At 48.0% G+C, this 18,588-nt stretch overlaps 1 protein-coding gene across 1 annotated transcript in view; it reads right to left on the reverse strand.

Moving 5' to 3' along the window:
• LOC119389226 (P2X purinoceptor 4) overlaps nucleotides 1–2,063 on the reverse strand; it is a 37,922-nt gene extending 35,859 nt beyond the window's left edge. The window contains exon 1 of the mRNA XM_049414441.1: nucleotides 1,900–2,063. Coding sequence (XP_049270398.1) covers nucleotides 1,900–2,063 — 164 coding nt within the window. The remainder of the gene's footprint in view (nucleotides 1–1,899) is intronic.
• Between the last annotated feature and the right edge of the window lie 16,525 nt (nucleotides 2,064–18,588).

Consider the following 18,588-nt stretch of genomic DNA (forward strand, 5'->3'; position numbering starts at 1 on the left):
TGCACATTTTGTATAATGAATTATCATGTGGCCTTCTGTGGTTCTTGTGACATTATGTCGAACAAGTATGATAAGCCGATTGGCGCGCACTACAACACACAAACCGCATCGACTAGAGCGTTTTACTATGAGGCGATAAACGCATTTTCGGCTTAACACACACGTTGTAAATACTTACAAAGGGCTTGCGAGACTCCAACTACACTCACGAGCAGGGCGCCTGTCCTTTACCTCTAATCTATGCTACGTTTTTTTTGTGCATACTGACAAACACAAAAACAAACTGCAATAATATATGCGCTCAATCATTCAACTTCTGAGAGCGTGTGGACTTGCAATCGAGGCGTCGCTGGTCTCGCTGTCATCAAATACCGGAGACAAAGGACGAGGGACTTGTTTTCCCGACCTTTCAGCTTCGTCCCAAGTTTGGATACAAAAAGAAAGGTGATATCAAATAAATACTAAATAGGAGTAAATGCCATGCCCACTCAACTCACCAAACAATCGGAGCACATGGGCCTTGTTGCTCGTCTTGCCATTATTCTTGGTGCCACTTTGTAGAGTCGGAATCGGTCGAAATCGGTCGAAATCCAAGACATTTATGGCTCAGAACGTCTCCATCTGGTGCACGCTGAACACAGTCTTCACGTTATCGTCGCGGAAGCACACTAAAGCAAACATCGTGTAAGCAGGCTTACGTGAAGCATCGAGATCACACAAAGCGCGCGCTAGGGCCGCGACAGACACAACGTTTTGGCTTAGCTTGGCCGCAGGCTGGGCTTGTCTTCGTATCGGCCGAGCGCGGATGGCGCGCCAAACGCACGGTCGGTCGCGTTTGCAGATCCACAATTCTTTCTCCTGTATCTTTACAGCACTACTTATATTGCTTAGCATAAATAGTTATAAACTTTACATATTATCCAAAGCTTATCTTAAAGCTTAGCACATGGCTTAGCCTGCAAAAAAAAATGTTCACACATGCAGCGTCGCTACGCCGCGCACCGTCTCACTTTTTTTTTCTGTTTGTCACCTGGCTGGTTCTATGCCGGTTGTGATCTCATGGCAGTTTCTTTATTATTATTCTGTGGTGTCTGTGTTGTCGATTCCTTCGCAAGTTCTTCTTTAGCGTGTTTTACTATAGTGCCCGTTTACCGCACGGCATGTACGGAGACACCGTACCGCCGTGGTCGACACGCAGCCTTTTTATATAACTCTTTTAGTCGCGTGAGTTGCTAACTGCACACGGTGTCTCACGGTGTACGATTAAGCTCAATCGGGATCAGACTTATCAAAAGTGAATTGATCCCGTCTGCAGCTTGCGTATAATATAGCCAATCATGATCAAGAAATTTGATCGGGATCGGGTCCGACGCGCTCAATCAGTCATAAGATGTTATAAACAGCTACCAATAGGCGGTAGCTGTTTGAACAATAAAACTCCTGTTGGTTTTATACATCTTCTGTTAGTACATTAAGAAACCAATAGGAGTACTTATTTGACCAATACAACTCCTATTGGCCCAATAAGTCACCGATAGGCAGCACCGATTTGACCAATACAACTCCTATTGGTCCAATAAGACACCAAAAGGCAGCCCCTATTTGACCAATGCAACCTCTATTGGTCCAATAAGACACCAATAGGTGGTGGCTATTGGTGTCTATTGGTACCCATAGAAGTCTTATACAACCAATACAGCTCCAATAGATGTCCTATAGAACCAATAGCGATTTCCTATTGGACCAATAGGAAATCCTATTGGCATTTTTGCTAGGGATGCAACATTATTCTGTATGAAATCGACGCGATCAAGCATGTATCGCGTCGAAAAGCGAAACTGCAGGTTACCACGTGCCGTGGCACTCCTATATACGCTTGCCTCAACGAAAACTCCGCACCCTATGACGAAGCCCATGATGGCCAGCTGTATGGTCCGGTTGAGCACGCCGATCTTCCTGTTGCCGATCTGGACCACCTTGAGCGTCCGGTACTGGAAGAAAAACGCCGAGAACACACGCGCGATCACCGATTCGACGGCGCCCACCACAGCAGCCAAGTCCATGTCTGCACTGAGCAACGGAGCAAGCTATAGCAGAAGCAAACGTATTCGCCACTGATATGAAAACGCCGCGCCTAGTGGCCTCGCTGTCTATCGCCGAACTGACATCGTTTTTCCTTTGTTGGGACATTATGTGCTCAGTGTCTCCTATCAGAAAATGAGCACCTACAGGAGAGGATCACTTTTGAACACTCAGACCGAATGCCTCCGTGCTCTTATGGCTATACATTATCAGTGAGTATCTTTTTCGTAGACGAAATAGAGCGAGCTGACGGATAGAAAGCTAAAAGAAGGTTAAACGAACAGAAATAGATGCCTCAAGAATGCAGCTATAGGAGAGCAGTAAGTCGGGCTAGTTGGTTGACGTTCATCATAACGGCTTTTTAACTGCGGTAACAAACACCAAGAAAAAGAAAGAAGACTGGACGTGCGCAGTCCAGTCTTCTTTCCTCTTCTTTGTCCGTGTTTGTTTACGAAGACAGCTATAGGCAGCCCAATGCTGCCTAGCTTTGATTATCAGTGAGTCATTAATAAGCGTGCATAATGCCTTCCACTATACGAACGACAATTATCCCATTCATTCTTATACAGGGTTGTGCTACGTATGGATAGATTCGTACACTCTTCTATCTCTATGCATGCTATCTCGAAACAGCTAAAAAGCTCGTCGTCCTCGCAGTCTCGCTAAAATAAAAAGTTAACACTCGTGCACGGTCAGCCGCTGATCGCACTTGGCAACGTATGCATGAACCGTCTCGTGTTATAACAACAACTCTGTCAGCTTCGTTCGAGATAAACAGGCGCCAGTCGAACACAGACAGAAACTTGAGAAAAGGGTGACGCCGCATATGCAGCCACCGGGAGAATATGACCCCCGTATTTTATTTATTTATTTCTTTTCTTCGTATAGGGCGCGTAGTGACCCGCTGATCGCTGCCGTCACAATGGGGCCGACGCAGACAACGGCCGATCGCTGCCGCTACAGCTAAGATAAAGGCGGTCAAGTCAACAGCGCTTATTGGAAGATACTGACACGCACCTTGCGACCGTGCACCAGTGAGCGTCAAAGTTTAATGAGGTTTGTCTTTTCGATATGTAATTTTTACAGCGAGGATGTTATCGTCACTTCGTTTTCACTATCAAAAAATCAATTGTTCCATTACTTTTCGTGGCTGCACGCGCATTCTGGACCTTCTGTTCGTGAGCGCCAATCGTCTTGGCGTTTTCAAATTCCGCCATTGGTCAACTCTGATTGGCCCAGAAGGCTGATGCGGCCTGTGTGATTAACTTCAAATACCGCCATTACGAAATTCGACAATATGGCGGAATTTGACACTTTCCAGGATAACACCCACTGTCTCCGGGATCGGCCCTCTGCTATATGGCATGCACAAAGTGGGCGCTGGAGTGGCCCGATCCTGGTGCGCAATACTGAACTGCACTTTACTGGCGATACTGATGATGCAATAATTGTAATTGTGGGGTTTTACATGCCAAAACCACGATATGGTCGAGACCAGTGTTGCGGAATGGGCGCCTTTATTCCATTCCAATTCCATTCCGGGGCATTAGAACTTGCCGCAATTCCATTCCTGTAATTCCTCAACGTAGGAAAGGTATCTTGACAGTTTTATCGAGCTAAGATTGAACGCCCCTGCCGCCACGGGGATCTAGTGGTCATGGCGCCCGACTGCTGACCCGAAGGTCGCGGGATCGAATCCCGGCCGCGGCGGTTGCATTTTCGATGGAGGCGAAAATGTTTGAGGCCCGTGTACTTAAATTTAGGCGCACGTTAAAGGACCCCAGGTGGTCGAAATTTCCGGAGCCCTCCACTACTGCGTCTCTCATAATCATATCGTGGTTTTGGGACGTTAAACCCCAGATATTATTAAGAATGCATGAACGCCCCCATGAAGCTGATGTCATCAGGTGCATTAAGAACTGAAAATGTACGCAAAACACGTTACCAAGTTCGAGGGTAGTATCTTGGTGACATATCTCGTGCAGTACGTACAACCACCCTACCAATTCCCATAGGGGCAGTTCTCCTGCTATATATAGTATTTGCATGGTCATCATGTTTGAACGAATGGTAATGTTTTAATATTGTTTAAGTTTAAATGTGTTAATGCTAAAATGACGACATAGCATATTTTCGTGCTGACAAAAGTAGTGTTCAAGAAGACAAAGCAGTTTTGCCACGCGTCTGGAGCGGTCGTCAATATTGAGAAAACTATGTCGGAGACGAAAAGAACACAGAGTGCACAGGACGAGCGCTCCGTCTTTAGTGCTGCATCAATCACGCATGCATTCCAACTAGCCCAACTTTCCATTCTACTACGATTTGGTTAATGGGGAACAAAACCCTCTAGATCTGCTGGTATTAGTTGGAACAGTGCACCGCTCAGGCACCCTGTGCTTTTGTATCGAATATAGAACACTGGACCGCACTGCTCGTCAGCACTCACGCTTGTCAAGCGCGCCTCGCAAGCATGGATGGGGAGAGGAAACTTTCTGTGTTCGCCTGTGCGCAGGTATGCAATGTCTTCCTTGTCGCAAAGGGTATTTACGTGTGTCAGGTACTAAACTGCTCGTGGGATAAAGATCAGGCTATGCATAGAGTATTCGCAAGTTTCGTGTGGGGGTATCAATGGGAACCAACGCGCAGGGATAACTTGTTTCTCCCTTCGGTATCTGCTGCGATAATTCATTTGTTTGTACACTAACTTACGCCTCTGTTTCTAGTAGGCGCGTTGCTTATAAATGTACCGTGCTTGTAATCAGCCAAGCCATTTGAAAAATACGGCTTTATTGTTAATTTCGAGGCTCTGACTTACTAATGCTTGAAGTTTGAAAAACAGCGCGTAGACGAAAACGGGCTTATTTTTGGAAAAAGACGTAATTCCATTCCCATTCCATTTCGGGCAAAAGGCGCTTAATTCCATTTCCATTCCATTTCTCCAAGCGTCGTCCCCATTCCATTCTCGGGGTCGCGAAAATGTGGAATGATTCCGGAATCATTCCAATTACGTAGTGGCAACTCCGCAACACTGCTCGTAACGAGGGGCAACGCCAGAGCATATGGCAGGCAGGGGCGTAGCCAGAAATTTTTTTCGGGGGGGGGGGGGGTTCAACCATACTTTGTGTGTGTTCGTGCGTGCGTTTGTATGCGTGCGTGTATATATACGCAAGCAAAACTGAAAAATTTCGGGGGGGGGGGGTTTGAACCCCCCCAACCCCCCCCCCCCCCTTGGCTACGCCCCTGATGGCAGGCCCGTAGCATGGGGGGGTGCCCCCCCCTCGAAATTTTGGTCAAGTGGGTGTTTTTTGCCAAAAGTAAATAATGAAAATAGGTGTTTTTCTCAAATAGACAACGTTTTCAGGAAGTGCCCCCCCCCCCCCCCCCCCCACCACTCCCGAAAAATATTCCTGCCTACGGGCCTGGCATATATGGTCTAGGCTAGCGAAGACATTGCAGTGCCTGCAAGAACTACTGGGATAATTGTCGAGATAAATTTTATGTAATAAAGCCGGGCTAGGATAAGAACCCGTCTGCAATAATCTGAGAGTCAATGCCTGCGCTCTAATTAACTTCTTGTGAGAAACGGAGAAGTCTCTCCTGCCGAGATAGAAGTGCTGCGTAATTTTGTTATACGTGATCGGTTGATCTCTGTTCTCCATGCCGCAAATATTTTATGCCACGCGCACAAAACCACGTTGGGGCCGTGTTGTTTCTAGCTGTGCGTTGTTCCTCAAGCCCCTGACTCACGGTGCGCACGACCATATTTTGCTGTGCAGGTCTGTGCTACTCGGAGCTGTCCACGCGGTTCCCGAAGGCTGGCTCTGCATACGTGTACGTGTATGCGACAACCGGCGAACTCCTGGCCTTCCTGGTGGGCTGTGCGTTGGTGCTGGAGTACGCGCTGGCCGCCAGTGTTGCGGAGTTGCCACTCCGGAATTGGGATGACTGCGGAATCATTCCACGTTTTCACGACCCCGGAATGGAATGGGAATGGAAAGGGGACAATGCTTGGAGGAATGGAATGGGAATGGAATTACGTGTTTTTCCGAAAATAGAGCACGTTTTCGTCTACGCGCTGTTTTTCAAACTTCAAACATTAGTAAGTCAGAGCCTCGAATTTAACAATAAATCAGTATTTTTAAAATGGCTTGGCTGATTACAAGCACGGTACATCTATAAGCAATTAACGCACTGTACAATTATGTCCGTATATAGACTGCGTTGCTCCGAAGTTTGTCTTATTCTTCGCGTAACCGCTGCTCTATGCCGTTGGTATTCGTGGTGCGGAACTACGGCGGCGTACCCCTCCCCCTCCCTCCTTACGCCTTGTCACCTTTATTGCATCATTTAATTATCACGAGGACATCTAAGCACTTTTTATGACGTAGTCATTGCCAAAAAACTAGTGACCATTTGCCGGACGTGTTGTTGTTGTAGAAACGAGTCTCGAGCTGAGAGCTGGTCAGCCCGCACTCCCACTGCTCTGGGGTGGGATCAATTATCTCTGCGCGCTGGTTCCCATTGATACCCCCACACGAAAGTGGCGAATACTCTATGCACATCCTGATCTTTATCTCACGAGCAGTTTAGTACCTGAGTCACCTGACACATGTAAATAACCTTTGCCACAAGGAAGGCATTGCATACCTGCACACAGGCGAACTCAAAGTTCTCCTCCCCCCATCCATGCTTGCGAACCGCGCTTGAGAAGCGTGAGTGCTGACAACAGGCCGTAGCCAGGGGGGGGGGGGGCGAAATTTTTATGATACATGGTGTTTTATCAAAAATAAATAATGAAAATAGGCGTTTTTTTCAAATAGTCAAGGTTTTCAGCAAATGCCCCCCCCCAAAAAAAAAAAAAATTCCTGGCTATGGGCCTGGCTGACGAGCAGTGGGGCCCAATGTTTCGTATTCGATGCTAATGCACACTGAGGTGCCCGAGCGGTGCACTGTTCCAACTAATACCAGCAGATCTAGAGGGTTTTGTTCCCCATTAACGAAATCTTAGTTTTCTCCATATTCACGACCGCTCCAAACGCGTGGCAAAACTGTTTAGTCTTCTTGAAAACTACTTTTGTCTGCATAAAAATACGCCATGTCGTCATTTTAGCATTAAAACATCTAAACTTAATCAATCATTAAAACATCGCCATTCGTTAAAACGTGCTGACCATGCAAATACTATATATAGAAGGTAGCGGGAGAACTGCCACTTTGGGAATTGGTAGGGTGGTTGTACTGCACGAGATATGTCACCAAGCTACTGTCTCTCGACCTTGGTAACGCGTTTTAACGCGATAGCGTTAAAGAGCTCGTATCGTAGAAATTCCGCCGTCGGCGTCGGCGCCGTTGGTTGTGAACGAAAAATCATCATCTTGCCCGTGACCGAAAAATGGGAAAAGCTGCAAATAAAATAAATAATAAAAATGTTGCGTCCGAGTGAGAATCGAACCCAGGCCGTCTGCGTGACAAGCAGGTGTTCTACCACACAGCCACGCCTTTGCTTGGCGCTACGCTGAAAGTAACTTTCATGCTTCCCAAAAATACGCGTACTGTATAGAGGTGTCACAGTACGAGATGTAATATCGCAGTAATATTGCGTGGTACAAGCGTACATTGCCATCGGGCGTCACACCATGTCAATATTGTTGCGTGGTTTTACCTACGCTAAGAGGGTATAGTGGGCTATACCCTGAAAAGGGAGCTGAAAAAAGAGGTGAAGTCGACGTTGTGTTGTGAGCTGTGCTGTAGCTTGATACTGACTCAGTATTGTATTTTCCCCGTAACAATATCATAACGACTTGGTGGTTTAAAGACAGCCACCCATTACAAAAGGCACACACAATACTGCGTGTATTCCCTTAAGACCACGTAGTGGGTGCATGGCAACTTCGAAAAAGTTTCTCGCGCATAATTGCTCCTGGTTTAAAGCATGCTACCCATTACATAAGGGACACACCTTAGTGCGCGCATTCTGTTAAACACTCGTAGTGTTCGAAGTGCGCACTAAGGGCAGAATATCGCCATCGCGTTCAACTCTTAAAGGCGAAGCTTAAGCGTCCCCCAATTTTTGCGTACTTTTGCAATTGTTAATGCATCTGATGACATCAGCTTTATGGGGCGTTCGATAAAACTATCAGGATGCCTTTTCCACGTTGAGGAATTACGGGAATGGAATTGAACTGCCCGATCATTCCCGGAGTGGGAATGGGCTAAGTTTTTTCATTCAGAGGAACTGAAAGGAATGGAACTGCGGCAGGTTCTAAATCCCCGGAATGGAATTGGAATGGAATGGAGGCGCCCATTCCGCAACGCTGCTGGCCGCCTGCCTGTCGGCAAAGGCACTCAGTCGCCACCTGGCGGCCCTGTCTTTCAGCGCCATCAGGGTACGGTGCTCATTACGGCCTCCAAGACACCCAACGGGGCTTTTTGCATATCTTTATCCTTGTATCCTCACACTCGAGACAGGCGCTGAACACCACTTTTAATCGAAAGACGACAACAATGCCTCCTCTAACACACCGGCGTCTTGGGTAACTACTTTTTCCGTATCTCACAGAAAAGAAAAGGACCAAGAGGGTTTCGCAATATATACTAGCTTTTATTAATATTGTTATTAATAGTTCGTCACTTGGGCAGTTTTAATTGCCGAGCCAGCTTCGTTTAATCGGACACCTTCTGTCTCTCGGGAAGTCGCTCTGGAAGTCTCCCTAGCCTCAGGTGCTCGGCTTCCTCCAGCAGTTTCGAATACAGTAATTTCTCCTGCTCCGCCTGGGGCTCCGGACAAGCTGATGCAGCGGCTTCAGAACTCTCTGGGGACCTCCGGTGAATACCTCTCAGTTGTCATGTCTGGAGGCAGGGCAGACTGCATCACGACCGCTTCTTTTGCCGATGAAGAGTTTCTTGGCCCCGGTGGAGTCGCGTACAGCGTACGTGACGTCAGGCATGCCGAAGATGAAGGTTGCACATTTCACGCGACTGCCAAATCTTCCGGTTGAACCCTCATGCAGTTGGCGCGCATTGATGCCATTCGTCAGATGCTCGACCAAGAGGACCCGCAGGTTCGCTTTCACCTGCTCCTGTGCATCGTAGAATCCGGAGGAGGTCGGCAGGAAACGGCACGATGGTGGCGAGACCGGCATACCCCGGGTAGGTGCGAACAGACTCGACCTTCCGGGCTCTGGCGATGACCTCTGGATTCCGAACAGCCTCTGAACATGCTCGACGTCTTCAGTCACCGTAGTTCTCACGCAGAAGGCACGGCCCAGTTGCAACGACTGTAGAGTGTCCGAGATCCAGCCAACAAATCTCGGTGCGTCCCCAAACCCAAGCCTCGCGTGCGACACCTCGTGGCTCTCGGGGCCCTTCGACGTAAACGAGGAACTCTTCGGCGACGGCGATCGCTTACTGGGGATCAGCGGATCGCGGATTACAGCCTTCACTTCTTCCACGTTGACTACTCGAGACATGCTGGCTCCTCCGCCAGACGCCAAGCCCGCGTGTCGGTCTGTGGGAAAAGTTCTGACCGAGAACGCGGTAATGGCAAGGCGGTATTTGCGTTGTATTCGGCCGAGGTGGAAGCCCAGAAGGAACGGCCAGAGGAACACCCTTTTTCGAACGAGTCCTACTGCCGAATGTCGGCGAACGGCGCGTGCCGCGCGAGTCGGCACGACCACAACACAACCTTCTTCTTCTCATGGATGAACGTAAAATTTAGTGCTAATTTAACTTAGTTGTTTCTTTTCTACATCTTATTTTTCTTTCTTGCTATTTTAACATCGTTCTTTTTTTTTGGGGGCCCCTTGTCGACGACCCTGACTCTGGCTGTAGTGAAGGTGGCACACTAGTGAACGCCGAAGGCGCATTCTCACCTCCGTACTGAAACGTTCCGTTTGCCGGTGCTGATCACGGAGGCCACAGTAATACACCAGAAGTTATTATTATTATTATTAATATTATTGCGATAGCAATTATATGGACACTCTCGGCTGATTTTTCCCGCCGCCGTCATGTCCCGGATATATATATATATATATATATATATATATATATATATATATATATATATAAATAAAAGGTAGACAGAAAAATGAAGCAGCAGAAGAAAAAATTCCGAAGCACCCGACCGGGGATTCGAACCATCGACCCCTCGCTCCCCAGCCCGCTGCATTACACAACACAACCATGCCCCATTCTATTTTTTCTCTATTGTACAACCATGCCCCATGCATGCGCCGGCAAAATAACGGCGAGCTATTTATATACACCATTTGCCGCTGGTGGTAAGCAAATCTCGGAGGAGCTTGAGCGTGTTTTCCATCACTCAACGCTCCTAATTTTCTTTCAATTTCAAAACTGAGACACGTACGACAAAGTGGCCCCTTTCTGTACCCACTCGTGATGTGGAAGGAAAAAAAGTCACAGTTTCGCCGCAAGGGCGAAACAGTGAATGCGATAGCAAGAAAAGCGGCCCGTGATGGACGCGCTGCTACGCTGCAGAAATATCTGCCCCCTTGCAGCAACTACCGCGCGAGCAGACAGCGGAAGGGCAAGACTCTCCCTGCGCAAGTATTAGAAGAAGCGAGCGAGCCGGCCGACGACTTTAAATGCGCCCGTTGCCCTCCTCGCGCCATCTCGCTGGTAATGAAGAAACGTTTATAAACGCCTGCTGTCTCTGAGTCCTGCCAGCGGTAAAGGGTGTGTATATAACGCTCGCCGTTAGCTTTCTGAAGGATCTGCGCTTTGTGGCATATTGGTTAGCGCCAAGCACTGCAGTGCGAGAGAGGTCGCTGGTTCGATTCCGCGCTTCGGAAGCATTTTTCTGAATTACTTTTTTTGGGGACTTTTGCAGATATATACATACTTATACATATACGGTGTATGACGGCGGCGACGGCGACGACAAAAACCAGCCGAGACTGTCCATATAATTGCTATCGCAATAAAAACAAAGGACACCGGGCACACCTTATATCAGACGCCTCCGTGCAGGGGCGTAGCCAGGGGGGGGGGGTGGGGGTTCAAACCCCCCCCCCCCGAAATTTTTCAGTTTTGCTTGCGTATATATACACGCACACATACAAACGCACGCACGAACGTACATAAAGTATGGTTGAGCCCCCCCCCGAAAAAAATTTCTGGCTACGCCCCTGCCTCCGTGTGGCAGGAGACGCAGGAGGTCGCTCCCCGCACCGCAGTTTAAAAGAAAAAGAAATATCTAAGAGCGTCTGATTCTCCATTGTCGACACTTGCAGACGCAACGCTCCTAATTTTCTTTCATTGTGAAAACCGCCCTTGAGACGCGCAGGACAAAGTGGCCCTTTTCTGTACCCACTCGTGATGTGGAAGGAAAAAATAAAAAAAAAACCAAAGAACACCGGGCACACCTTGCATCAGACACCCCCATGTGGCAGGAAAAGCAGGGGGTCACTCCACGCGCCGCAGTTTAAAAGAAAAAGAAATATCTAAAAGAGCATCTGAATCTCCATGTCGACACTTGCAGCGCGTTGCTCAAGCACAAAGACGTAGCAACTGCGACAGTAGTTAGTTCACGCTTGCCCTGTGCATGCCTGTGCGTTCTTTTCGGGCGTCCTTCTTTGTGCTTCAGCGGTGCACTGCAAGTATTGAGCTGCTTCTCGTTCTTCGTGTGACATTCCACTTTCTTGCTATCGCATTCATTGCTTCGCCCTTGCGGCGAAACTGTGACTTTTTATTCATTGTAAGCTAGAACAGCGGGCGCACTCGCTCTTATCGGTCGGACGTGCATTCGTGGAGTGCGCTCGCAGCAACTGAAGAGCGCCGTGAAAGAGGTTATGCTGAAGTGTCCAGATACGCTAATCGCACCAGAAAAGAAAAAGAACAAAGGGCGCAATGCAAAAACAGTATTTATTTATTTATTTATTTATTTATTTATTTATTTATTTATTTATTTATTTATTTATTTATTTATTTATTTATTAAGCCGAAAGCCTTACGGGGGCCCTGCAACACTTTTCCAAGTAATCATCGAATGACTTCATTAAAGGAGTTTGTTGCCCCACGAATCGACTGCCGCAAAAATTTTTAGAATCCGTCAATTACGAGCGGAGTTGCAGGGATTTGCCATCATGCTTTTAGAGAGAGAGAGAAAAATAGAACAACTTTATGAAAATGCCTGAAGAGACGATTAGGCTCCCTCCACGCAGGGAGCGCTTTTTCTCTTCTTTCGTACCAGTATGGTGGCTAGATCTAGCCACCATAGTACCAGCGAGCGCGCTGAAAGCTACGCAGGTGGGTGTGGGGGGAGGGGGGTATGACAAGGGGGCAAGAAGCTACGTCCGTTTGTCAGCGCGCGTCATGACCTCGAGAATTTTTTTCTTTTTTTTTTCTTCGAACGCGCGGCTTACTTTCGATGTGATCGCGAGAGAGAGAATAAAACGTTTATTTGATATTCTTGAGAAGATCGGCGAGTGGGATCCTTAGTCCGGAATCCCATTGGCGCGGGCACGTTTCACAAGGGCCTCTTGGGACTTCGGATCCAAGCTGGACAGAGCTGCCTCCCACCCTTTTATGTTTAGTTGTGAACGCGTGCGCGGGTACGTGGCGGCATCTTGCGGCGACCAGGGTAACTATGCAGCACACGATGCTCAGATCAGCCAATGGCCGTGGTTTATGGCACGGTCATTTGGGTTGATGGCATCGTTTGTCGAGAGAAGAGGCAGCGATTTCTAGCTGACTGAGAATTAATAGTAAATTCCAGGCCGCGAGCCGCGCTTGTTTCGTTTGAGTGTTCTCAGGAGCCTCGACTACCGATCGGGAGCTTTTTCTGCCCATGCTGAAACAATGTTGCAGGGCCCCTTTAAATGCCTCATGAGAAGGGTCACGTGGCGAAAAGACGGCGTGTATAGAAACAAAAAAAAAAACGCATGTAGTGGTACAAAAAAAAAATATAGAAAGAAAGCGCACGCCTCGTGGCTCCAGGAGCGGGAGTTTTGCGTCCACTGCGTCCTTGCGGCGTTTAATCCTGAAATTAAAAAAAAAGAAAAAGAAAGAAAAAAACAAGGTGTTCGCGTTCACTTGTCTTAGCGGCGTTCACGTCACTCACTTCGTCTTTGAGAAGGCGTGAAACCGAGGCGGTAAAGGCGATAAAAACCCCAGGCCTGCGCTGAAACCGCAGCACAGTCACAGCGAAAGCTGGAAGAGCGGCGTTTCTGAAGCACCGTTGTAAGCTCTTCTGAGGCTACTAATACAAGTACACTAGCAAGGTACCCACTACGCCATAAATCACAATTTTTGCGAAGTTTGGAAGCACCTACTAAGCCATTATCCGTCATTCTGCGGAGAAGCGAGGCACCAGCTACACGTTTGTAAGCATTATGTGCACTTTGTTGACGCGACGACTGAAGACGATGAAGAATTATGGCTCAACCCTTTGTAATGGGTTGGAAGCTTTAAACGGCTCACCAGTCATGTAATTTGCATTAGGTGACGCCCGGTCGCTATGTCCCTCTCCCGCCATACTGCATAACATACGTTGACGTGGGAGAGAGGGCGGGGGCGAAGAACTTTACTGAGACCCCGAGGAAATGGATCATGCGCTTATGGGCTTCCTTGGCAACTAATACAAGTGCACTTGCGAGGAACCCACTATGCTATAAATCATTGTAATTTTTTAGAAGTAAGAAAGCAGGCATTACGCCCTTTTTCGTCATTCTACGGAGAGCGTTGGTACCTGCTAAACGCGTGTAAGGCATTATGCGCACTTTGTTGATGCTGTGCCTAATGACGATGAAGAATTATGGCGGAGCCCTTTGTAGTGGGTTGTAAGCATTCAACAACCTTCTCGTTGCGCAATTCGCATTGTGTGACGCCTGATTACACAATTCGCGTTGTGCGACGCTCGGTGCTTATTTTACTCTTCTACCACGCTATGTTGCATATGTTAATGTGGTTCCTTCCCGACATGAAGCCTGTATAGGACCTTTTTGCAAAGCAGTTTCAAGCACCGACATGGCTCAGAGGTTGAATACTGGGCTCCCACGCAGAGGGCCCAAGTTCGAACCTCGTTCCATCCTGAATTTTTTTTTCTTATTTCGAGCGATAGTGGTTACGGACACCGGCGGCGGCGGCGGCGGCGGCGGCGGACAACTACGGCGCCAAAAACGGCGGGTGAAATGATCTCATAACAGCTTTCGCTGTAAAACGCCAGGCCCGCTCGGAAAGCGCAGCACAGTCACAGCGAAAGCTCGAAGAGCGGCATTTGTAGAGCCCGTTATAAACTCTCCTATGGCTACTAATACAAGTACTTACACTAGCAACGTACCCACTACGCCACAAATCATAATTTTTGCTAAGTTAGGAAGCACCCACCACGACATTATTCGTCATTCTGCGGAGAAGCGAGGTACCATCTGTAAGACATTACGTGCACTTCGTTGATGCGACGGCTGATGACGATGAAGAATTATGGCCGAGTCCTTTGTAATGGGTTGGGAGCTTTACGCGACCCACTAGATAGGTAATTCGCTTTGTGCGACGCCCGTTCGTTACTTCACTCTCCCACCACGCTATATAAGATACGTTAACGTGAGAAAGAGAGAGAGAGAGAGAGAGAGAGGGAAATAACTTTATTGAGACCCGAGGGAATGGATCATGGGGGTCTTATGGGCTTCCTTGGCAACCAATAGAAGTGCACTTGCGAGCAACCCACTACACTATAAATCGTCATAATTTTTTTGAAATAGGGAAGCACCCACTCTGCCATTTTTCGTCATTCTGTGGAGAATCAAGGTACCCGCTAAACACCTGTAAGGCATTATGTGCACTTTGTTGATGCTGTGCCTGATGACGATGCAGTGATGCTACCGAGGACTTCTGATTTGGGTCAATTTTTGGAGCAGCAAAATTTCCGTTTTGGAGCACTTTGGAGCAGCAAAATTTTAATCTTGGAGCACTTTGGAGCAGATAATTTTGCATCTGGGAGCACTCTGGAGCAGCAAATTTTACATCTTGGAGTGCACTAGAGAAGCATATTGCAATAAATTCAAGCACCGGAATATTACTATGGGGCTCTTATGAAGGCTAGAAATATTTCGATTCATTGCAAATCTCATGGAAAAAATCATCTCAGGAGAACTCCATACTTCACTCGCTAATGAAAAAATAAGGGCTCATGCAGTTGAGTGTTCTGAATTAACCTCTTCGGCCATTATTTTCGACACTAGCAAATAAACAGAATACCAGATCAATAAAATTGAACTTTATGAAATAACACTCTAAATACATCTATGTGGTTATCAGCAGACATTGTAGACAAACGCCGTGATGTACAGCAGTGCCTCAATGCCAAAGAGCCACACTGTCCCTAATGCATTCCCCTAAGAAAACTCCAAGGCGAAAGCCAGGTTCCTTTTCTTCTCGATCGACGGGTTGATCCTCCCCCTCCTTCTCTGCAAGCTTTCTGCACCTCACCTGGTTTTGCGCTAGCTCCATGATCGGCGCACCGATTACGGAAGCAGTGTAAAGCGACGACGTCGTGATGGCGTCATCACGTGACATCACGATATATGACGCCATGATGACGTCACAAGTTTTGACGATCTATGACGTCGTGATGGCGCCATCACATGATTATTTTTTGCATCAATCGATTGACGCCGCCGACGGTCAACTTTCGTGTTTGATAAAGCATCTGATGCTTTCGCATTAATATTGCGTATTGAGCGTTAACAACCTGGCCTTACATACCAAACTGTCCTCCACCATGTCAACTCCTTGCCATGCGCGAAACAGCTTCGCTTATCATCCACTTCACAGAGTGAAACGGCTCCTCAACTTTTTTAAAATGTTTATTGTGATAACAATTATATGGACGCTCTCCGCGGATTTTTGTCGTCGCCATTGCCGTAATTTTATGTATAAAGACCAAATTAATAATATCACCACGCGCATTCTAGCCGCGAGTAAAAGCTCACGAGCGCTGGCGACGAACGCGGCTGAAGCGGAGATTAAGCTAGCCGGCCGTCTGTCTCCGTCGCACGGACAGCGCATGAGATAACATCTTCCGGCGTGCGGGCCTGCCGTCGATTGCTCATCAAACAGAGAGGAAACGCCCCGCCCGTCTTTCGTAAGGAGCATGAAAGGACGCCAGAGGAGCGGGGGGGGGGGGGGGGCGCATCGTTCGAAGGGCGCAGTCGCTTGCGCGCGCGCCATCTCGAGGCATCAGGAGACAGCTCGTAAACTTGCTGTGCTCTCAACGCTTACTTCGTGTTTAGAGAACTCAGAGCAAGTAAACGCTTCGGTTCCTGGAGCGGCCATATTCCCTAAACTAGTGTTTTGTTGAGTTACGCGAGATCGAATCCAAAAGAGTTAGCTGCTAGTAAGTGTAGAGGCCTGGGCTAGTTGGTTAGTGTTCATAATTGCAGGGTTTTGCAGCGCGCGAACATAGGAAAAAGGACTGTTTACTCTGTCCTTTTTCCTATGTTCGCGCGCTGCAAAACCCTGCAATTATGAAGTTAGCTGCTAGCCTTACTTCGTTTAACAATACAATTTGTTGGTATCGCATTCATTACTTCGCCCTTAAGCGAAACTGAGTTTTTTTTTTTTTACCCGTCAGCTATTGACACCCGAAAGCGAGGAGCGGACGTGTAACATGGGGTAGCCGCTTCACTGTGGGCCGTCAGCGACGGGCCCGCTACTGACAGCTGCATATTTGCGGCTGCTCCGACCAAGATATATGTTTTTATTAATGAGATGACATTTTTAAAAAGCAAGCAAAAAAATTCGAATTGGGACCCTAGCACGTGAGCTCGAAAGGGCAGGGCCTTTTAGGGGGTATTCACCGCAGAGTGACTAAACTCGGACGTGCTGGTATAAGCAATTACGAAAAAGCTCTTCCTAATGAAGATCCGTGGATAAAGTATATCCGAGGAAAAGTGTGAACGCGTTTCCACAGTTCGCGTGCACTTCCATAAACGCGAAGCAAGGAAAATTCGATATTGTTCCATATAGCGATCCCACATTTCATTCCGCGATGTCCGGAAACAGGAGTGACAGACATTTTAGCACCACACATGTAGTTATTACTGAACATTGCTTTCCTTACGTGCCGTGCGACGCTTGAAACGAGCTATCAGCAGCGTTTCTAGAACAGACGACGTCCGCCGATGAATCGCCGTCGCACTTTCTCGCTACCGAGAGGCCTAGACGTCACGAGCCTCTGCGGAGAGCGCGTTTTGCTGTCGAGCCGACTTGCAGAACAGAAGCTGCGTCGGCACGTGCTTGGCATCGTGGCTTATTCGGGACGCACGCGCGAGCGCTATTTATTCAGCGGAATAATTCTTGGTCCATGGTTGCGACTTTGGCAGCCCCAAGATCAAGCTGCACATGTTCTGACGCGCCGGCCGTGCGATTGCCGGTGATAGACGCCCCCAAACCCGAGACTTTGGCGCAGTTTGGAGCAATTTTCGTCGATATTATCAGGATGGCGCAGTAAATACAATTTGGCGCACTTTGGCGCAGTTGGCGCAGGAGTGGAATCACTGACGATGAAGAATTATGGCAGAGCCCTTTATAATGGTTTGGAAGCATTCAACAACCCACTCGTTGTGCAATTCGCGTTGTGTGACGCCTGGTTGCTATTTTACTCTTCTACCACGCTACATTACATATGTGAACGTGGTTCCTTCCCGACATGAAGCCTATATAGGACCTTTTTGCAAAGCGGTTTCAAGCACTGGCATGGCTCTGAGGTAGAATACTGGGCTCCCACGCCGTGGGCCCAGGTTCGAACGCCGTTCCATCCTGGATATTTTTTTCTTATTTCGTTTTTTTTTTATTTCGCGCGATAGCGGTTACGGGCACCGGCGGCGGCGGACAACTACGGCGCCAAAAACGGCCCTTGTTGTGATCTCATAACAGCTTTCACTGTAAAAGAGACAATCGCCCTGGCACAGCAGACGTCATATGTTTTTAGCTTCATAGACCTTTACCTTAATTCTGTTCTTGGCCCATCCCCCTGCGTGGGTGAGCGCCATCGGGAAGAGGTCATCATTATCATGGCAAGGCTCCGCGGAGCGGCGTTGGTAGCGTAGACAGTACTGAACTAGTGAGCATATAAAGTGCGCAGTAAAATAGCCACACCGCATGGCTTTCGCCTCCGAGTAGTCTTAGGCGAATGCATTGGGGACCATGTCTTTTTTCTTGTTTTGTTTTTCTTTATTTACTTAAAGATAAATCTTAAAGGTCCCGAGAAACATTGGGTAAATGGGTCTATATTTATGCTCCCAGTTATTCCCTGTGACAGGCAAGATACAGTATACCGAGACGGCATGGCGGCACACCCCTGCGCGCTGCGTCGCGTCGCACAATGTGGCGTAGCAGCTACTCGTTTGCCTTCCGTCCACCACTGGCCATGCTACGCTTAGAGTGAACCCAGTTTTCGGTCTGCGAGTTTACTGATACGCAAATAGCCTGCATGAAGGAGGATTAACAGCCTATCAATTATATCACCGCACTTTGCCAAAACAG

This window comes from Rhipicephalus sanguineus, chromosome 4, assembly GCF_013339695.2.
Source record: "Rhipicephalus sanguineus isolate Rsan-2018 chromosome 4, BIME_Rsan_1.4, whole genome shotgun sequence".
NCBI lineage: Eukaryota > Metazoa > Arthropoda > Arachnida > Ixodida > Ixodidae > Rhipicephalus > Rhipicephalus sanguineus.